The sequence below is a fragment of the Equus asinus genome, chromosome 1 (assembly GCF_041296235.1).
Source record: "Equus asinus isolate D_3611 breed Donkey chromosome 1, EquAss-T2T_v2, whole genome shotgun sequence".
Taxonomy (NCBI): Eukaryota; Metazoa; Chordata; class Mammalia; order Perissodactyla; family Equidae; genus Equus; species Equus asinus.
The window spans coordinates 90,884,189-90,906,864 of NC_091790.1; the positions used below are offsets into that span (position 1 = coordinate 90,884,189).

A 22,676-nucleotide genomic window follows, 5' to 3' on the forward strand; every position below is an offset into this window, starting at 1 on the left:
TTCAAGCTGAATGCCACAATTTGCCCCATAGAGTAGCCATGGGCAGCAAATGTGGGTTCATACAGCCATCCAAGAAAGTTGCCGATGGAGAAGTGAATTTAGATCCATCCTCAAAAAAGAGAAAGATACAAGGAAAAAGGGCACTTACCAGAACAGCTCACAAGCTGATGAAGCAAGTTCCCTGTACGGGCCACCAGAAATGATGCAGGGTCAGTGAGCCGAGGAGTCAAAAGATTTCTTAGACTCTTAAGATCTGGCAGTAGTGCCCTTTTATTTAGAGAATAGAATAGCATGGGGACAGGACCCATGGGCAGTCAGAGCTTCTGCTGCCGGCATGGGGACAGGACCCATAGGCAGTCAGGCTGCTGCGTGGGGACAGGGCCCACGGGCAGGAGAAGCCATTGCTGCTGCCGCTTCTGCTGCTTCTGCTGCAAAGTTGGGTGGAGAGTAAGGCTTAAAGTTAAGGCACAGGTGTGTGAGTTACCTCTTTACAAGACAAAAAAAGTTAAAATGGTATCCGTGCTGGTAGGGTCTGGCCATTGGGCAGTCCCACAACTTTTAGATAAGAAGCAAACCGGATTGAGTAAATGGCTGAAGTCACCGCTTAAATATTATCCTCAGCTAAAGAGAAAGGAGGATTTGGGGGGGGGAGGGATCAGTTACATGAGGTTGCCAGACAGTAAACAACTTAAGTTCTTGCCTCTGGCATTGATTAAGAGTTTCTAGAGATAAGGCCATCCCCCTTCTTCCTGGCACAGAGAGAGAGGCATCTTCACAGATAGAGGTTTCCCTTAGAAATGTAAATATTTCCCAACAAAGGGACAAGCAAATTCCACTCCTCGGAGCCTGCCTCTCAACTGTAGTTTTAAAATTAACCAGCCTAAAAATCCTCATCAATATGAGATCCATAAATTAAATAGAAAAGTGGTTAAGGTTCTGACCCTAGCAGAGGTCAGTTGCATTTTTACAGTATGAGATCATCTATATTGTCTCTTGAAAAAAACCGTTTGCACCTCTAGTATACAACTAGGCTTTCCCCTTAGTTTTCTACCAGTTAGTGACTGCCCTGAAAAAGACTAGTAAAATGCCTCAATTGTCAATAGTAAGTCAAAGTTACTAGGGTCCCAAGACCCTTGTTTGTCTTGTCTGAGGTGCCTTACCATGACTATGAAGGCCACAGGCTTATTTTCTGCTGTACTTTCAAGTTCTGGTTCTATCAGGAATAGTCTGCTGGTGCATGTTTTATAGTCATCAGATGAGTACATGTGTTGAAACCTGGAAAGTGTTTGAGACTCGCCTTAAGTGACACCTATGTCATGAATCTCCTTCCTCCACCTCCAGTCATGGGTGGGCTCATGTCCTTTATGCTCCTTTATTAACCTCGACTTCCCTGGTCTCTGCACTCAGCACTGTATCATAGTCATGTGAGAAACTCTCTTCTCCTTTACACTCCAGGTGTAGTTTTCTTACATGCTGGCCCTCCAGCTCAGGTGGTCTACATCTTACAAGTTCAGTAAATGCTTATTTGGCCCACATTGAAATCCACCCTCCAGCTGCTGAGTTTGAGGTGTCCTTTGCCTCTGTGAACCGCCTTTCCACCCCCACTACCTGCGCCCTCCATAGTTTTTTTGCAACGTGCCTCAGATTCCACCTCATTTGTGCAGTTGTTCAACGTGGTCAAGTCCAGGCAAGGGCAGGAGGATGCTGGCATAAAAAGCACCGACAACTAAGTAAGAGATTGTAGGGGAGGAGGACATTTCCTCTCCCCAAATGTGGGTTCGTCTGGCTGGAGAGCGAATTAAATTCACATGAGACAGAATAGCAAGAGAAAATTAAACAAAGCTTTATGAGGAACCATGACCCGGGGCCTTTCTTCCTGAAGGAAGAAAGGGCACCGAAGAAGTGGGGTGCACAGAGTGGTTATATAGCCCCCAAACGGGGTGTTTCACATGTGATTGAAATGTCCCTCCCACAACAGTCACAAGATTGCCCTGTTGGCACAGTGCTTGATGGACACAGCAGGTAGTGGTCTGCTATCTCGGTGGGCGTAGCAGGAGGCAAGTCTATGTCTGGAGCTGGGCGGTCACAGGTGAGCGCAGCAGCAATCGGTTCCTAGCCTAAGGAAAGATGCTTAATCCTTAAGGAATGCCAAAGTTGGGAGGGGGAGGGAAGTCAGTTACAGGAGGTTACCAGACTAGCACAATAAAATGCAGATTTTAAGTCCTTGCCTTTGGTATTGATTAAGAGTTTTTGGAGAGTAGGTCATCGCCTTTCTTCTTCCTGGTACAGAGAGGGAGGCACCTTTTACAGATAGAGATTTACCTTACAAATGTAAACGTGTCCTAACAAAGGGCAAGTTCCACTCCTCAGAGCCTCCTTCCCTGTCCCAGTTTATCAAAAGCAATCAGCCTCAAATAATCCTGATGCCAAAGAGACATATCTTGGCGTGGCCAATTCCAGGTCCCCACAAGATGAAGTGCAGGGAACCTTCTATTCCCAGTCTACCTCCCTCGTCCCTTGGCTGTTCTTCCCGTCACACGTGGGTAGGGCGCACGCCCCGGCGGTTCGCAGGAATTGGAAGAGAATGAAGAACATGGAGGCACAGGACGCAAGATGGAGCAATGGGTTCATTTACAGCCACCTCCCTCAGGAACAAGCCTTGCCCGGCGGAGACTTTGCTTCTCTTAAAAACCTTCCTTGGTCTATTCAAGGGTGGCAGGACGGTCTTCCCCGAGGAGACATCTGGCAGCTCCTCTTCCCCTCGCCTGGCTCATGATCCCAGTCCCAGCTCCTGGCGCGTGCTCTCCCGCTCCGCAGACCCCGGCGCCCAACAGCTGTGCCTCCAGTCGGGGCTCGGCTCCCCGTGCCCACGAGCGCGCGCCCAACCGGACGTGTCGGGAGCGCGCGGCGGGGGACGATGGAGCGCGGGGCGGAGCGCGGCGAGGGTTGCGCTGCGCGTGCTGGCTCCCGGCACGCCCGGCTGCCGCCCGGCTCCCAGCGCTCGCTGGTCGGAGGCTGGAGACCGCCCGCCTACTCGCCCACCGCGGGGGAACGTGCTGCTGATCCGCGCCTGCGGCCTGAGAGCCAGGCGCGCCCGGAGAGGACGCGGAGCCATGAGCTGCCTGCCGGGGAGGGTGGTGGCGCTGCTGCTTGGGCTGCTGGTGGAGGTAGGGGCCGGTGGCCTGGGCGGCGCCGCCCGGGTCGCCTCCCAGATGCACTCGTGGAGCGCGAACAATGCAGGGGGCTGAGCGGGGCGCAGTACCGAGACGCCCCAGAAGACCATCTGAGAGAACACGAAAGGTCGAACGGCAGAGAGCCACTTCCTCACGGACCTGCATAAGTCCCGGTGCTGGAAGGCGTGGGGACCCATTTGACAGGGAGGCTACTACCCCTGGGCCCCACCGCTGCTCCTCGCTGTCCTCTGCATTTACCCCTACCCAACACCGCCTGCCTCCCTCCCCCCGTTGCTTATTTCTCTCGCTTCTCGCGCCGGTTTGGGAGGACTCGGGAGTGACCCTTATGTGCTGTACGTCCCCTTCCCCGCTCCCGCCCGAGGAGGGCCCCGGATCCGGTCCGGGTAAGGCGGGAGGTGGGGGGGAGAGGACGGGGTGCGGGCGCGGTTGGGGAGGGGTGGTCCTGGGACTGGCGCAGGCGCAGAGAGTCCGGGACGCCCAGCGGTTTGAGGTTGGAGTGGGTTGGCAGCTGGAGGGTGGGGTTGCGAGCGCGTGGAGATGTAGTCGTCAGAAAATGTCACGGTAATGCCAGCGAAGTAGCAGAGATGAGCAGGAGGAAACATTTCTGCTTGTGAGTGTGATTTGCTGAATACAAGAGAGGAAACTTGTTGAAGTGACTGAGGGTGAAAATGCCTGGTGACTGCAACCCATATTGGGACCCCGGCCGCTCCTGGCTCCAAGTGACACCCTCTGGTGGGGCGGCCATTCCATTCTTGTTAAAGCGGGTTCTTTAAAATGTGAACTAGTGAGATTCTGGGGTGAAGAGCCTGAATTAGGGGTTGTTCAACTCCCTGCTCAGCTTCATTATTTTGAAGGGAAATTTGCATCAAATTAATGAAGTCAAAGTAAATGGGTAAGGAGTAACTTACATCTCTTTCTGTCTTTCCTATTTTAGAGGGTTGTAAGACTTTAATAGTTGGGTGTTAGTGCTGGAAATGACTACTTGGTTCTCTTCGTTTATTAAAAAATAATTGTTATAAAATGTTGGAAGGGAAAGTCTGAGCTATCTTGAAAGGAAAGTGGATGGAAAAGTTTCTTGGGCCATGCTCCGCCATAGCAAAGACTGCCTATTTTTGTTCCTAATATCCTCCTGGCTTGGTATTTAATGTTTTTGTGGAGTGCCTCCGCAATTGCATTCTTTCCATTTGTTCAGAATTTTAAGACTTCAGGAATCACATCTTCTTGATGACTTCCCAGACAGAACAATGGAGAAGTGAATCTGACAGCATTATTTATATAAAAACAAATGCACTTGCAATGCCCCGTCCCATTTTAAATCAATGCCTGGTGAAATTATCTAGCACCCATTGGTTTCACCTCTCAGGTCTTTAGTGTGTGGTGGTGTACTTTGAATGTAGCCTAGATTGCCTCAGGGACTCAGTTCTTTCGGAAAGAGCGACAAATTCCTGTTTGTTGCATAGGAATTTATCATCATAATAGAGAGTCCAAATCATGTATGAAAGGTTGAAGCATCTTAAAGGCAACTTAAAGGCATAACTGTGACAGCACTAAAACTGAAATGACTAAGCTGATGCTTTCACAAAGTCAGATATCTTGATGATCGGTAATTTTTTGTTTTCAACAAGAAGGTGTGGTGTAGCCCACTTTTACATGGTGATTAACCTAAGCACCTATTTTGTTTGTGGTAGGGAGGTGTCTCTCTGAGGAATTAAGGAGATTTCTTTATAATTCATCACATGGAATTTTATACATGAGATACATATCTGAGATGTTTTCGTCTTAAATTGGTTGGTGTGAATTTCATCTAAAATTGGTTGTTATCAGAACACTTTTAATGCTTTTTGAAGCCCTGAATCTCATACATAAATGTGCAGTTACAGTTGCCGGGTATGTGAGGAGGCAAAGGGTTCGGGTTCTCTTCGGGTTCTCTTCGTGTTAAGGGTGTAAAACAATTGAGTGAGATATTTAACGGCTTCTGACAGCCAGCTGCAACCTGGGATATTTGTATTTGTTTCTTTGTTCTGCTTGAGCTGGTTTCATTGTAGTGGATCATAAACCACATGGAAGAAGGGGGCTGTCGTGACCATGGTTATTCCATTCTGGCTCTCAGCATCCGGCTTCTAGCTAACACCACCCAGGATCACGCAGCAGGGCTCATGCTAGTGAGAAGCCATCGAATAGGGAGGGAATCTGAAAGCTGCTTTGGGAAGGACTTTCCTCCCCAGCCTTGCCATTCCTTTATAGAAATTACCTTACCTATTAGATATAAAGATGGCACATTTGTTTTCTAATTAGTAAACACTTATAGAGTCAGGCAGTGTTCTAAGCACTTTACAAGTATTAACTCATTAATCCTCTTGGCAATTACTTTTATCCCCATTTTTATTTCAAGTGGGAGATGTTAAAGAACTTGTGCACAGTTAAGTGTGAGTATGATTGTGCTTTAGTTGAACCTGGGGAGTAATTAGGCCCTGAGCATATGCGCCTCCCGTGGGCTCTCAACTCTGGTGCGTTGTTTTCTTGTTGTTGTCACTAGTCTCTGTTAGGTTGTTGACGCTTTTGTAATATACTTAGTAGTATTTGTTCTAAGGGCTCTGTCCTTAGTGAAATGAGCCCAGAAATGTGTAATACAGTCATGCCCTGTGTAACGATGTTTGGGTCAGCAATGGACTGCATATACAACAGTGGTCCCATAAGATTAATACTATAGAGGCTGGATGTGTAGTAGGCTGTACCATCTAGGTTTGTATAAGTGCACTCTATGATGTTCACATGATGAAATCACCTACGGACACATTTCTGAGAACATATCCCTTTAGTTAGGTGACACGTGAATGTATACTATTTAGTATAAAGTTCCCTGTGCAAGTGCTGGGGATTCCGCTGCATCCATTAACAGGAGAATGAAATCTGTACTGGGTTATTTTATTGAAGGGAACTGCATCAGTATCTTTCTGATCCTTCTCCGGAACCAAAAGCTGGAAACCTTTAAGTGACGCTGCCCTGTGTTTTAAAGTTATTTTGGCAAAAGAACAGCCCTTCTTAAGTTAGGAAAGGAGCAGTCTTAGAGAGAGAGGGTTGGAGCACAAACATTATCTTTTAAAACTAGGCAAAGTAAGAGGATTACTGAATATTTTTCTAAAGTCCTGTGTATTTTGATGCCCAGCAGTCTTGAAATTAGACCCAAGGCATGTTTAAGAGTGCTTTTTGTCTCCTGCCAAATGTTTATTGTGCCCTGGGATTCCGATGAATTTGGCAGCCCCTGGATGCCAATTTTCTGAAATAAACCTTTTCAACCCTCCCACTCTTTAGAGTTTTTAGAATCTGAGCAACATGCAATTTGAATGAAAACCAAGACTGTAGGGAGATTTTTATCTCTGGAAGCTCCATGGGAGGCTGGGTGCTGATGCATGAGAAGTGGCAGTGATAAATGAACCAGGTGGCAAGGACTCCCCTATGAAGTGGGGAAAACCTGGCTCCAGGTGTACGAGGAGGGCCAGGGCCTTGGGCCCAAACTTGGGGCTTCACTTGGCCCTTGTTTTTTTTTGGCTTGTGCACAGCTATAAAGACCAACTTGGGGGAAGTGACTCTAAAAGTATGTGGCTTAGATTGGTGGCCACTTGATTATCTGGCCATGGGATGGCAAATAATTTTCCTGGAACTCACGTTTATGATCTCATCTCAATGAAGCCTCTTAAATGTCACCCTTGACCAATAGAAATGGCAAGCAATAGGATATATTGGAGTATATGAGGAAGCCATTTGGTGTAAACCTAATTCGGCCTGACTTTGTTTTTTCCAAAAGTGCATCACGTGGCTGTTGAGCACACATTGTATGTCTGCTTTAAACATTTGCTATGGCAAGAACAAATGCCCTTAAGATAAAGGTGCAACTTTCCCCCCACATTGGCATCTCCTTAAGGATAAGCATTTTTCCTTAGGCTAGGAACTGACTGCTGTGCTCACCTGTGACCACCCAGCTCGGGACTGCCACCCTGCTGTGTCCACCAAGACGGCAGACCTATCTGCTGTGTCCATCAATCGCTGTGCTGACAGAGCAGTCTTTCGACTATTATAAAAGGGACGTTTTAATCACATGTGAAACATCCTCTTTGGGGGTGTATAACTACTCTGTACACCCCACTTCTTTGGTGCCCTTTCTTCCTTTGGGAAGAAAGGCCCTGGGCCATGGTCCTCACATTTTAGCTCAGAATAAACTCTCCCAAATTTTCATTTATGGATTGGTTATGGGTTATTTTCGTCGACACCCTCTCAATGAAGTCCATCTTGCCCACCCTATATAAAATTTCAACTCAATTCCTCTCCCATCCCCCTTGCTCTGATCAATTCTCTCCCTCCTCTGTATCTAGTACCTTCAAAATATGGGGCAAAGGTTTCGCTACATTTTAAGAGCAATATCCCAGCTCCTAAAATAGTACCTGGCACAGAGTAGGGACTCAGTAACTATTTGAATGAGTAAATAGACCCGTGGGTAATGACCCTGAGTTGGTCTACACTGGGAGAGGGTTAGCTAATTCATTAACTGTAGATCAGAATCTAGGGGACACCTGTGTGAGGACTCACTGCTCATCTTGGATTGAACACCTCTGGTGATGTAAACTCACTCTGAAAACAAAACATCAACTTTTTGGACAACTTCAGTTATTAAAGTTTTCTGTTTAGAAATATCTTCATTTTTTCTACCTGGTCCTAGTTCTGTTCTCTTAGGCTTTTCAGAAGAAATAAAATCACAATGACATCCCCTTGGTATTTGAGCACAGCTATTATGGTCCCCACTGTTTTCTTCTCCAGGCTTCGTTTCTTTCCATCATTTCTCCCAAGATGTGGTTTTGAGTGGTCTCACCATCCTAACAGCTGCCCTTTGGAAACTCTGCTGAACTAGACTTTGCTTAGGAAATCCTCCCGGTCTGAAAATAATTGGTTCTGGAAAAACTCCACTCAAAGTGAATCCAGTTAAAACAAGGATCAAAATTTCATAGTTGATACTGGAAAAAGTTTGTTTATTTTGAAAAAACAAAGCCCAAATTATAAAGATAATTTTAGCTTAAGTACTCATGTTTAGAATTATGAGTTAATTTTGGCAAGAGGGAGAGATTAATTTTTCTGACAAAAGTCTATGATACAGAATAGGATAGTCTTCACTTGACATTGCAAGTTAGTGGCATGATCATAGGAAAGGTTTTTTTTTTTCTGGAATTCTTTGCTCTAGAAATCAAACTCCTACCCCTACCTCCCACTTCCAGCTACTCTTGGTCTTTTTTATTCATATCATTCTCCTGTGGGCATCTGTTGGGTCATTTTTAATGGCTTAACTGCCAGATTCTTTTGTCTCTTTCATAGAATTCATGAGCTACTGCATCTTCGTGAGAGCTGCAGTGTCATTTTGCTCTCCATTTGTGTGGTGTTTGTATTGTACTCCCCTGTGATCCTCTCATCAGAGATTAATTATGGAGCTACTAGTGTTAAGTGGGCTGTGGCATTGTTTTAGAAGGAATTCTAAACTATTCTCCCAGTATTTTAGAAGGAATGAGTTAACTGTTGAGTACATTTTGTCGTGAAGTTTTTGGCTTGTCTCCCATCTCTTCCCCATTAAGACTTACTTGAACAGTAAGGACACTGTTCTATAGGCGTGGTGTCACCGGCACTATCACAACCCTTGTTTGGACCTTTTCATTGTGCAGATAAGCCAAGAAATTCCCACTGAGTTTGCAGTGACATTTGAATATTTTTAACATGTATTGCTGCACAAATCCTCATAACAGTTGTAGAGCTGTTTATTATAATTTTTAAAAGCTAAATTGAGAACTATCAATTCTAATTGTGTTTCACATTACTTCTTTCATCTCATCTCTTTAAGCCTGTCAACATCTCTCTCAAAACTATTTCTTAAATCCAGTATCCTTTATGGTTTTGTGCCATATGCACATTTGATTATGATACCATTGTTGGCTTTATCCAAGTGATTAATAAAAATGTTGCACAGAGCCAAGTCAAAGATGGAGACTTAATCTGGGTTGAGGTAGATGATTGAGATTTTGTCTTGGAGAACACTGAGGTCCTTAATTTTAAAAAGTCAAAATTCAGCCTTAGATGTGAACTGTTTTGAAATGTTTGATCATCTGCCTTTGGTGAAGAGAGAACCAACACATGAGAGTCTAGAACTCAAGGGGAAAGATATCTAAATTTGGGGGTTATTGGCAATCATTCTGCAGAGCAGTTGAGAAGGAGCCCTATGTAAGGCCGTTGTATTTGTTGATTAGGAAGTAGTGACCTTCACTGGTTGGGGTTAAGGAGTCAAGTGGTCATAGAAGACAGGGAGGTGATGAATATAGATAGAGAGGTATAAATATAGATATAGATTATTTCAGGAAGCACAGCTGCATACTTCAAAGCTCTTGACAAGACAACTTCCTCACAACCAGAACAAAGAGGTGGTATCTTATAAATCAGGTTTGAAATTGATCAGTTGTGTTTTTGAAGCACAGGGGATAGCTGGATGGTAGTTAAATTTCAAGTTTAGATGGCGTCTTATTCTATTTGGGCTGCTGTAACAAAATACCACCTTCTTGGTAGCTTATAAACAACAGAAATTTATTTCTTACAGTTTTGGAGACTGGAAGTCCAAGATCAAGGCACCAGCATGGTCTGGTAAGGGCCTTCTTCCCGGGTCATAGCCCGTACCTTCTGGCTATATCCTCAGTGCTGGAAGGGGCAAGGGGTCTCTGTGGGATCTCTTTTATAAGAGCACTAATCCCATTTATGAGGCTACCACCCTCGTGATCTAATCACCTCCTAAAGGCCCCACCTCTTTTTTTTTTTGTTTTTTGTTTTGTTTTGTTTTTTATTTTGGAGGAAGATTAGCCCTCAGCTAACTACTGCCAGTCCTCCTCTTTTTGCTGAGGAAGCCTGGCTCTGAGCTAACATCCGTGCCCATCTTCCTCTAGTTTATACGTGGGACGCCTACCACAGCATGGCTGCCAAGCAGTGCCATGTCCGCACCCGGGATCCGAACCAGCGAACCCCGAGCCGCCGAGAAGCGGAACGTGCGAACTTAACCGCTGCGCCACCGGGCCGGCCCCAAGGGCCCACCTCTTAATACCATCAATTGGGCATTAGGATTTCAACATATGAATTTTGAGGGGACACAGACCTTCAGACCAGAGCAGATGGCGACATGACCATGTGTTTTAGAATCTCAGCTATTTGTGTTGGGAATCTTTGAGTAAATTACTTAAGCTTGCAGTGACTCAGTTGATTCACCTGTAAAAAGAGGAAAACGCCTTAGTGTTAAGGGAGGCCCTGGGAAAATCTCCCACTTGGAACTTAACCCTCACACAGGTTGTATCAACAGATTGTGAACATTGTCAGTTGTTTCTAAGCAAGGTTCCTGTGCCCAGGTTCCCTGCCAGAATAGAGGCGGCACATCTGCAGAGAGGGCTCCTAAATACACTTTTGTTTAAAAATTGTGCTTCCTTGTGTTTTTAGTATATCTGTGACTGAATTGAGAAGAAATTTGGCTGTAAGTGTTCAAAACAAGGGAAAGGAAGATTGTGCTTACTGTTAGCTCCGGCTCTTAATTTTTTGCTTTGGGTGAAACAATAAAAAGGTCCAGACTAGCCCTCTCTCCCTTGAGCATGCTGTTTGGATGGTTGAGCAGAAGGCAGTAGCCACACAGGCAACATCTTTTATCTACGTAACTGGGAGAAAAGATGAGTGAAATGCTTTATTAGCTTTTTAGCTGGCCTCAGTCTCTTGGTGTTTTGTGATTTGTGACAGTGTTGTCAAAATATGGCTTCATGGAGAAAGTAGAGACAGATCCTAAACTCTTACAGGGAGGAGGAGTGTGTGTGTGTGTGTATGTGAGTTTGTGGAAGTTCCTAGTTTCTGCTCCTTCTTTCCATGAATGAGTTGTATGGAAGAGAAGCCAGAAGATGGAAGCAGTGGGGTGTGTGAAGCAAAGTCCCTGCAGCCTGAGGGCGTCTTTCTCACCTGCTGGATCTCTCCCTGAGATAAGATCCCTCAGCCTCAGCTGCTCTCTGTCAACCTCAAAATCAATTCCAAGCAATTCAGCATGCCTTAGAGTCTTTTTAGGAATCCTGCTTTCTTTCCTTTGTTCTTGTGTACTTATTTCTTGTCACTTTCCTCCTGACCACTTTTCTCTAGCTCAGAGATTGTCAAAATTTTGTTTACTCTCTTAAGGAATTTTCAAAAATGGTACACCCCCTCACATAGTTTTAAGTTGACATGTAGTTTTTTTATCATAGATTTTAAATGGTCAATAAATTCAATCCAATGAGATCAATGGGATTTGATCTCTTGTGTATTGTGAAAATTGACTAAGATTAAATTGTAACATCACTCTTTTAATGTATTCATTAGAATCTAAATCCCATTAACAATTAGATACTGATTATCTTTCTCTTAAAAATATACAAACAAGGGGCCTGTCTGGTGGCATAGTGGTTCAGTTCATGCTCTCCACTTTGCTGGCCTGCAGTTCATGGGTTCAGATCCTGGGTGCGGACCTATGCACCGCTCATCAAGCCATACTGTGGCAGCATCTCACATACAAAATGAAGGAGGACTGGCACAGATGTTAGCTCAGGGATAATCTTCCCCAAGCAAAAAGGGGAAGATTGGCAATGGATGTTAGCTCAGGGCCAATCTTCCTCTCTCTCACACACACACACAAATGCAAACAAACTCATCTCTAATAGTTGGAAATTTAACAGCATCCCCATTTCTCTTTGGACTTCTACTTCCATTCTCCTTTCCCCACAGAAATTTATTCTAATGAAATATATATGCTTAAAAGTCTGTTTTGATCTCTGTCATCTTTTTTGTAACAAAAATATGTATCCTAATTAATTTTTAAAACATTTCCTCAGATAAACCTTTAGGAGATTAAAAATTGACTAATAGATTGAATTATGATTACAGTTATTATTACACATTTGATTGAAACCACGTAAATATATTACAAACTGAATATTATTAAACATAAACATAAAAGTCTACTGGAAGTAAATTTCTGAGTGAGATAGATGAGAATTTTTTTCCAATTAGATCATGTGTCACTGATGCAAATGGAAGAAGTTTCATGTTGAACAACTTTTGAGTAATATGCCCAAACCTTATAGTAATGTATGATTAGGTCATCTTTCTGTTTAATTAAAAGCATAGAATTTGAGACCACCTAAGATGTAAGATATGTGCTGACAGAGACTATCTCCTTGACCAAACTTTAGTTAGGTTCCCCTGAGCTGTCTTCTTTTTCTTTTTAAAGATTGACACCTGAGCTAACATCTGTTGCCAGTCTTTTTGTTTTTCTTCTTCTTCTCCCCAAAGCCCCCCTGTACATAGTTGTATATTCTAGTTGTAGGTACTTCTGGTTGTGCTGAGCTGTCTTCTTGACTAGGTTTCTACCTTGGCCTTTCATGTTCATCCACACTGAGCCAAGTTTAGCAAGAATCTTGCTAAGTCATCCCCCATCCTTGATATCCAATCACTTTGACCTGCCTTCAACAAGAATTCCGTTAAATCAGTTTAAGAATTCCCCTACCCTTGATGTTTCCTCTTAGTAATTTTTGTTTTTTGAGGAAGATTAGCCCTGAGCTAACTACTGCCAATCCTCCTCTTTTTGCTGAGGAAGCCTGGCCCTGAGCTAACATCCATGCCCATCTTCCTCTACTTTATACGTGGGATGCCTGCCACAGCATGGCTTTTGCCAAGCTGTGCCATGTCTGCACCTGGGATCCGAACCGGCAAACTCCAGGCCGCCGAGAAGCAGAATGTGGGAACTTAACTGCTGCGCCACTCGGCCGGCCCCCTTCTTAGTAATTTTCCATCCGCTGACCTCTTCACTCTGCTCCTTGGCTGTAAATCCCCTCTTATCCTTGTTGTATTTGGAGTTGAGCTCAATCTCTCTCTCCCCTATTGCAATAGTCATGAATAGAGTCTTTACCGGCTTAACAAGTGGCAGTACAATTCTCTTTAACAGTGTTGATACCAGTATTTACAATGGCTTTAGATTGGTACCCTGGACAGTTTTCACTTCTAGACCAGAACATCCTAGTAAGATTAGGAATGGGTGGGAGGTGTTCCATGCTTTGTAAAGGGGGAGAAGGGTGATTATGAAGGGGCCACTTGAACAACATCTTGCCCAGGGCCTGTGTTCTCAGGCAGGTCATTTTTAGGAAAGAGGACTTATGGGAGTTGAAGATCTAGAAATTGAGTTTTTAACAATATGGAGGAGTATCCCTTAGAAAGTGTTTGGTACCTCCAGGGACTTCCCTGCCTATCTAAGCCCTGGCTGTTCCTTAGAATGACCTGGGGAGCTTTTAGCAATTACCTGCACCTGGGCCGTGGCCCAGACCAAGTGCATCCAAATCTCTGGCAGTGGGCCCCAGGCATCTTTATCTTTTAACAGATGTGCAATTTATGATGAGATGAGAATATTGTCAGCCCAGCCAGACTAAACTGCTTGCTGTGGGTCCCCGAAGGCACCGTACTTTCTCTGCCTGCTTCACCCCTCCCTCTGACTTTGTCATTTCAACTCATACCATAGTTGAAGACCCTCAGGTGATGTCTAGGAATACTATGTTGATTGTCCCCTCAAGTATGAGTTAGGTGCTGGACTTGGGCAAGCCACTTCCTGGAGCTCCTAGCTCAGGTATTTTAATTGCCTGTTTGTTGTCTGTGAACCGTTTAGGCCTTAAGCTCCTAGAGGGCCTGCTTGGTCCAGAAGATTTTGGCAGAGGCAGGAGGGATGGGGTTCAGGAGCTTGGATTTAGAGATCAGCCTCAAGAAAGAGGATGAGGGTTTGAAAGAGGTTGGGGCAACACTAGTAGAATGTCCTGGACTTTTTTGTTGAAGTAAGCCATGGAGGGGAGTTGGAAAGGATCTAAACTTTAAGTAATGGCAAAGGTCTGAGAGAGCTGTTGTGGGAAGGTCCACTGGAAAGCTCTGTATCTGTGCATCTCAGAGCGTCCATGGTTGAGGTTTAGAGTGAGCATTTCTGATAGTCCTATAGATACAGCCAAGTGTCTTGGCTTGCCTCCTACTGGCATAGGGACAGAAGAATGGGAAGGAATGGGAAGGTGGCTACTAGAGTTGGGATTGGTCCTCTTGTCATGGCAGTATGTCAGGAGTAAGAGGGTTCTGGGGAGTTATTGTTAAGATGGTTGATTTAGGGTCATTGCTGGAATGTGTGAAAGGGGTTGATGGATTGGGAAATGAAGATAGCATGAGGGTAAAAAAATTGAAAGTCACATGGAAGTGAAGTGAGGGAATGGGGCACATCCAGTGGATGTGAGCCTTTGGGAGAAGGAGGGAGTGAGGATATTGTGCCACGAAAAAAGAACTTGCTATGAGGTCTCTATTAGTTTCCTATGACTGTTGTAACAAATTACCACAAACCTAATGGCTTGAAACAACACAGATTTATTATCTTACACTTCTGGATGTCAGAAGTCCTAAATTGGTCTCACTAACATCAGGGTGTTGGGAGGGCTGCAGGGCTGCATTCCTTCTGGAGGCTCTAGTGGAGAATCTGTTTCCTTGCTTTTCTAGCTTTTAGAGGCTGCCCCCATGCCTTGACTGGTGGTCCCTTCCATCGTCAAAGCCAGCAGTACAGTATCTTCAAATTTCTCTTAACACTTCTGTGTCTCCCTCTCCTTATAAAGGTTCTTGTGATTACATTGGGCTCACCTGAGTTAGCGTGGATACTCTCCTCATCTCAGGATCCTTAACTTAATCACATTTACAGAGTCCTTTTGCCATGTGAGGTGACATATCCACAAGTTCCAAAGATTAGATTGTAGACATCTTGGAGAGGAGGAAGAGGCATTCTTCTGTCTACCACAAGGTTGAAAAAAATTATTGCTTAAAACAGATTTTGTAACTAAATCACTGTTAGTGAAGGTTTTTACGGTCTGTTACCACATTGTGAGATTATTCTGTGGGACACTGACCTTTGTAGTTCAAGGCCTGTCTGAGGTGGGCAGTGGAGTGAGTAAATGAGTGAATGTGTGCCACAATTCACTGTACTTTATCCTGGGGTGGAGTCAGATTCATTAACAAGTGTTAGGTCTGTTTCGTGCTTTGAGTTCTTGGTAGAAAGACACAGTAAAAATATATGGTGGTCATATTTTGGAATGCTAAGGTTCCCTTCCAATTTTTATGATTTACATGACAGGACAAATTGCAGATAGGGAAAAAGTTTCTGTCATGGAATTGAGACCACGGGTTTCTTTATGCACTTGATGCTTTTACCACTTCCTTGCCAGAAAGGAACTGGTCTTCGAAATCATGACACCTGGGCTCTGGTCAGCTGTGTCAGCTGTGAGAGGCCATCACTGTGGCAGATTGCTAAGCTGCCGCATGATCAACTCTGCAGGCAGTAGCTGCCCTTGGAGACTTCCTCCTGGATGGGAATCATACTTCTCTTGTAAGACTAGTGGGCTCCACTTCATTAGGAGTCTGTCTGATTCCTTTCTAAGTGTCTAGCATGTCCTGATGATGTATTTAGTGAAGCTGCCAAGAGTAGAGAGAGATTTATTTAGTGATGATTGTCACCACTATAATTGGTACCTTTTCTGGCTCCCACCCTTTTGATCAGAATTCAGTTGTGTGTCTAGTTCTTCTCTTGGTAGGTGGCTCAGGATCTCCTTGAAACCATCATCCCAGAGAGGTGAGTGATCCAGAAGAAAGGAAACTTTTAATATCCACCTAACCTGGCTAACTTGTTTATGTAGTTTGAGCACAAATATAATTAATACAGTGAAGTATTCAGAAGGAAACTTAAAGTAGTATAAAGCTTTTCATTGAAGCTAGGTCCTCTCTGACCTTGAACCTTTCCTTTGCTTTCTCTTTTTTAGCAAGTCTGTATAGTTATTTCTGAAAAGGTCTCAGAACATTAAAATAGCTCTTTCTTTGTCAGTCAGCTTCCCTAGTGATGCCAGGGTTAGGTGTTATCCCTTTAGCCTTACTGTTGTTTTCGGCCATAGTCTGAAGTCCTTACTCTGTAGGGTCTTTGGCTGCAAGGAGGCTGGGGTAGGAGTATGAATGGCTGGCTGGGTGAATGTGGGAGGTGGGAGGACTGCAAAGAACATGGACACAGTCATGCTGCCTCTGTACAGGGAGATCATGGCTCTTGGGAGGCTGACCAGAGATGGTTGGAACTGGCATTAGCAGACCCTGGGTAGCAGGGTCCACTCACTGATTAAAACAGTATCTATTGTCCATGCTGTTGTGCACATGTAAACAAGTTAGCAGGTGTGAAACATTCACATTATTTGTATGAGTTTATATTTATTTCTCTGGGGGAAGTTTAAAATAAACATTTAAAAAAAATGGAAGGGTTTTCTTGTGTGCCTCTACTTATGGGGTACTTATTGTAATATGTATTGATTAGAATGCTTTTGGCCCTGAGTAATAGGAAACCCAATTTAATGATGTAAACAGTTTAAAGCCTTACATTTAAGTCTTTGATCTTGGAGTCCTTTCATCTGTTTGAATTTGTTAAAGACCTGTTTTGTGAACTAACATGTGATGTATCTTGCATAATGTTCCATGTGCACTTGAGAGGAATGTGTATTCTTCTGCTGTTGGTGGAAAGTTCTGTATATGTCTGCTAGGTCTATTTGGTCTATAGCATTGTTCATTACTGCTTTCTTATTGATATTAATAAGAAATATTTTTTTCTTATTATTTATCTGTTATAGAGAGTATAATTTATCCATTATAGAGACTGGGATATTTAAGTCTCCTACTATTATTGTATTGCTATCTCTGTTTTTCCCTTCAGGTCAATATTTGTTTTATATGTTTAAATGCTTTGATGTTGGGTGCATATATTTTTATAGTTGTTATATTGTTCTATTGAATTGGGGTTTTTATCCTCATAAAATGACCTTCTTTGTCTCTTGTGACAGTTTTTGACTTAAAGTCTATTTTGTCTGTCTATTAAAGTCTATTTATAAGTATAGCCACTTCTATTCTCTTTTGGTTAGTTTGCATGGACTATCTTTTTCCATCCCTTTACTTGGATCCTGTGTGTGCCTTTAAAGCTTAAGTGAGTCTCTTGTATGCAGTATGTAGTTGTATCTTGTTCTTTTATCCATCAGCCACTCTGTGTTTTTTGATTGGAGAATTTAATCTATTTACATTTAAAGTCGTTGTTGATAGGTAAAAACTTACTGGTGCCATTTTGTTCATTATTTTTGGACTTTTTTGTAGACTTTTTATTCTTTTCTTGCTTTGTGACTTGAGCATTTTTTTTTTTGTAGTGGTATGTTTTGAATAATTTCTTTTAGTCTTTTGTGCATCTACTGTAGGTTTTTTGCTTGGTAGTTACCATGAGACTTACATAAAAAGTCTTATAGTGATATCAGTCTATTTTAAGCCAATAACTTACTTTCAATCACAAAAACTCTACATTTTTACTCTCCCCACACACATTTTATGCTGTTGATGTCATGCTTCTTTTTATATTGTGTATCTATTAACAAATTATTGTAGCTATAGTTATTTAAAATATTTTTGTGTTTAACTTTTATACTTTTTACTATAACTTTTATAGAGTTAAAAGTTATTTACCCACCAGCATTACAGTATTATTCAGAATTTGACTATGTATTTATCTTTAGCAGTGAATTTTATACTTGCGTATGTTTTCACGTTACTCACTAGTGTCCTTTCATTTCAACTTGAAGAGCTCCTTTTAGTATTATTTGTAAGACAGGTCTAGTGGTGATGATCTGCCTCAGCTTTTGTTTGATAAGGTCTTTATCTCACTTTCATTTCTGAAGCACAGCTTTGCTGGGTATAGTATTCTTGGTTGGCAGTGTTTTTTCCTTTCATCACTTTGAATGTATCCTCCCACTATCTTCTGGCTTGTAAGATTTCTGCTGAGAAATTGACTTATAGCCTCATAGGGAATTCTTCATATGTGATGTCTTTTTTATCTTGCTGCTTTAAAAATTTTCTTTTTTTTTAAAGGTATGCTTTTTTTTTGTTTGTTTGGTGAGGAAGATCGTCTCTAAGCTAACTTCTGTTGCCAATCTTCCTTTTGTTTTTTTCTACCAAAGCCCCAGTACATAGTTGTCTATCACAGTTGTAAGTCCTATGTGGGATGCTGCCACCACAGCATGGCTTGATGGGTGGTGTATAGGTCCACATCCAGGTTGCGAACCAGTGAATCCTGGGCCGCCGAAGAGGAGTGTGCGAACTTAACCACTTGGCCACAGAGCTGGCCCCACTCTTTAACTTTTGATAATTTAAATATAATGTATTTCTGTGTAATTGTCTTTGGGTTGATTCTCTTTGGAAACTTTTGTGCTTCAGGAACATGGATGGCATATCCCTCCCAAGATTTGGGAAAGTTTCAGCCATTATTTCTTTAAATAGACTTTTTGCCCCTTTCTCTCTTTTTTCCTTCTCACAGTGCCATGAAGCATCTATTGGTTCACTTGATGTTGTTCTGTGAGTCCTATATGCTTTCTTCACTCTTTGTCTTTTCTTTCCCCTCTGATTGGATAATTTCAAGTGACCTGTCTCTGAGTACACAGGTTCTTTCTCCTCCTTGATTGAGTAGTGTTGAAGAAATCTGTTGCATTTTTTCATTTTATTCATTGTATTCTTCTGCTGCAGAATTTCCATTTGGGTCTTTTTTTAATGATTTCTATCTTTTTGTTGAAATTCTCATTTTGTTCATACATTGTTTTCTTGATTTTGTTGACTTGTCTATCTGTGTTCTCTTGTAGCTTGCTGAGCTTCCTTAAGACAATTATTTTGAATTTTTATAGGCAATTCATAGATTTCCATTTCTTTGGGATCTGTTACTGGGGCTTTATTAGCTTTCTGTGGTGGTGTTGTGTTGGCCTGATTCATTGTGATCCATGTAGCCTTATATTGATGTCTGTGCATATGAAGGATCAAACACCTCTTCTTGTCTTTACAGGCTGATTTCAATAGGTGAAGACCTTTTAGTGCTTTTTTCAGATTGATGTGGCTGCCTCTGGGATTGCTGTTGAGCATGGCTGGAGCCTGGTCACCTAGCTGCTGCGGGGTCTGCAGTTGTGTTTGCCTTTGGTGGGCATGATAGCAGGATTGCAGGCAAGTGTGGATCCTGCCTATTCCCTGGGTTGATGGGACTACCTCTGGGACTATGGTTGAGCAGGGCTGCAGCCTAGTCATGATGCCAATCCAGGTCTGCAGTTGGTGGGCCTGTTACCAGGGTCATGGATGGTTGTGGTGCCCACCATATCGCTGAGCATGTTCCCACCAGGTCCCTGGGTGGGCAGCACTGTCTCTGGGAACAGGGTAGAGTGGGGTTGGAATAGGGTCATAGGGCTGCCTCAGGATCTGCAGTCAGGACTGAGGTCAGCTGACATTCTACCAGGGGCTCAGACAAGTGTGTCTTGTGCCATCCATTGCTTCTGAACCATGATAGATCAGGCCTGGAACCAAGTCATAGATAAACTTCAGGGTACACAGCTGGGACTGAAGTCAGCAAACCTGCTACCGGGGGCAAACATAGAAGTTGCTGAGTCCTTGGGCTGGCAATAGTGACTCCAGGCTGCCTAAGAGTGGGCCTAGGGCCACATCACAGGGCTGCTTTGGGTCTGCAGCTGGGTCTGAGGTTGGCGGCCCTGTTAACAGGGGCATGGATGGGTGTAGCTCCTCTCCATCCCTTGGCAGTTGCTGCTTGTTGCAAGACCATGGTCAAACTGGGCCAGAGCCAAGTCCATAAGGGGATAAGACTGCTTTTGCTCCATAGCCAGGGCCACTGTCAGCAAGCCTGCCTTCTCCAAGCAACTCTTCTTGGTCTTGGGACCTCCCTGGAGTTTCCCAGAAAGACACTTTCATCTGTGGATGACTGCCAGTTTGTTCTCTATGTCAGGGGATGTGAGCTGGGTACCTCCCATTCTACCATACTGCTAACATCCTGCAAAGCACTGTTTTAAGCAGCTGACATTTCATCTCTGCAACCCTCCTCTGAGTTCAGCGCTGCATTATGTCCATTTTGCAGATGAGCCAAATAAGGCACAGGACATAGAGAAGCTTGCCCCAAATTTTCTAGCTAGAGCCAGGATTCCAACCCTATCAGATTGATTTCAGAGTCTTGTTCTTAAATACTGTGTTTCACCCCACCCCAAGTATGTAAGTTTCTTTAAGCATGGCATTTGCTTCTCTGTGGGTCCCTCCTGGCCTGTCCTAGAAGGAGTTCATGCTGGATGGTTTGTGTGTTGGGCTTTTTGGTTGTTAGAGACTGAGAAATTCAATCATGTTACCCTAAGTGATGTGTCTTTCTTGTAAATAGGATGTGAAAATTGGGGGAGAGGGGAATTTTGGCTCATGAAATCTGGAAATGATAAGCTTAAGAATGGGAAGGTGGCTCAGGAAGCAGCACCCCTCATTGGGTTGTCTTTGTGGTCTTTAAGTCTTGGTGTGAATCATCATCTCCTGCTGGGTTGCCCCCATGCCCCTCCCAACCCTCACCTCACCAGGTAGGCTGCAGTCAGGGGCCCAGCCTGTTCTGCCCAGTGATAGGTGCCATGTTGGGGTCAAGGAAGGTTTAAAGGGGCTTGGCAGGCTGTCTGGGAGTGGATGACTCCAGAAACAGCCTGCAGAGGCGCTTGGGGAGTGCTGTGGCTTTCTGCTTTGTAAATGCGAATGCTTGGTCCCTGCATAGGTGAGCTGGGAATCTCTTGGCACACAAACCCATTTTCTCATTGCCATGTACAAATTATTAGGAAGGGAAAATCTGGTGGGAAACATCTTAAAACACATATAAAAGAAAACAAACAAGTGAGTTTTGTTTTATAGACTATATTGGGTATTCATTAGTTTATATTTATTTACTCTTTTATTTTCGTTAGTAGAGCTCACCCTTTCCCCAAATGCCCCCTTTGGTTTCTGTCTCAGTCAGTGGCCTCACCACCCACCTAGGACACTACTGCAGAAACCTGGGGCCATTCCAGCCCCACACTGTTTGCATCCTGTGCAGTCCCCAAGTCCTTCATCAAGTTTCTAGAGTGCACCTCTCCCAGGCCTCCGTTTCCTCTCTACCTGCCTAAGTCCAGTCTATTCTCCTGAATACAACCCTCTTCGTTCTGCCTGTATGATCTTTTGAAACCTTAATCCAACCGGTCACTTCCCTTCTCGAAATCCATTAATGGACCTAAAATTCCAAGCAACCTTGACTTAGTTCACAGTGCCGTTCAATGCCCTCTCCGTTCCTCAGGTGGGACATAGTGGAGCTGTCCTGTCGCAAGGCTTTCTGACTCCATGCCGTTGCCCTAACTAGGTGCTGTGTCTGATAGAAGGTAGCAGACATCACACGTTTTTAAGTGTATTTTATCTTATGAGAATTAATTGATCACTTTACAAGTTTTAGAGCCTATCTTGTCAGAACTAAATGAGTGAGGAGGAGTGCTTTTGTATGTTCTGCCTTTGTATAGGTGGTTCTTTCTCCCTGTCTTCTTTATCAGTGATCACAGTTCTGGATAAGCTTTTGCATTTTGGAAATCACAAAGGGTGGGAGAGAAAGAGATCCAAGGCTGTAAATTTTGAACAGGGTAAGTAGCTGCCAGGGTTGCTGAGCTTCACCCTTCCAGGATGTGCCTGTCCCAGCATAGTCTTTCTAAATGGCATCCCCCTGAGTTGTGCAACGTGCTGCTTGTGACACTGAACAGGACAGACCTAGGACCAGGCCTTCTTTTAGGCTCCATGGCCTGGAAGGAAATGATGCCTGGCTGCTAGGCATTGGAAGAATGTGAGTGAACGTGTGTGTGCACAGGTGCGTGTGCACAGGGGGGTGTGTGTGTGTGTTGAGGGTGGAGGAGAAGGGAGCACCGTGATACCAGTGGAAACAAAGATTGGGGGTGTGGGCTCCTTATGTGGTGATGTATGACATAAATAGTTATGGTGTGTTGTGGAGAGAGGTTGTTGGGGTTCAGGAGATGGTGTGGGGGTTTCTGGTAGGATTGAAGTATCTACCTCTGACCCCCAGTTTGTCTCATTGATTTCTTTAAGGGAAATATTTAAAGCAGAACCAAAATCATTAAGCCTAGATCTATAAATCTAAATATTTGTTTTGTAGTAGATGAATTGGAGTTTACAGCAAAACCTAGTAATCTTGTTTTAGGGTCTGTATCATAGGTAAACATCCTATGGTTCCCCAATCTAGTTTTTTTATTTCCCTCACTTTGGAAACAGGCCCCTTACAAAGATTTTTAGTGGTGAGAATTCCACCAGCCTGCCCTGACTCCTCCTCCCAAGTTGTGCAAAAGTAGAAATGAAAATATATTCCATTAAATCTGCTGGGTGGTGGAACTAATTGCTAGGGACTACATTAAAAACTGTCCCTCAAACCTCTCCTTTTTGAAAAAAAAATCTTGAATCCAAAATTTACAAGTAGTCGGTACAACAGATGAGCTGCATTCCCTTTCCAACAAT

General features: G+C 43.7%; 1 protein-coding gene across 2 annotated transcripts in view; it reads left to right on the plus strand.

The window, feature by feature from the left end:
- Positions 1-1,826: 1,826 nt before the first annotated feature.
- The window catches only part of VOPP1 (VOPP1 WW domain binding protein), a 119,176-nt gene continuing 98,326 nt past the window's right edge, over positions 1,827-22,676 (plus strand). For both annotated transcript variants that reach the window (XM_014830284.3, XM_070496054.1), the window contains exon 1: positions 1,827-3,167. In XM_014830284.3, the coding sequence (XP_014685770.3) occupies positions 2,622-3,167 (546 nt within the window). In that variant the 5' untranslated portion in view covers positions 1,827-2,621. The remainder of the gene's footprint in view (positions 3,168-22,676) is intronic.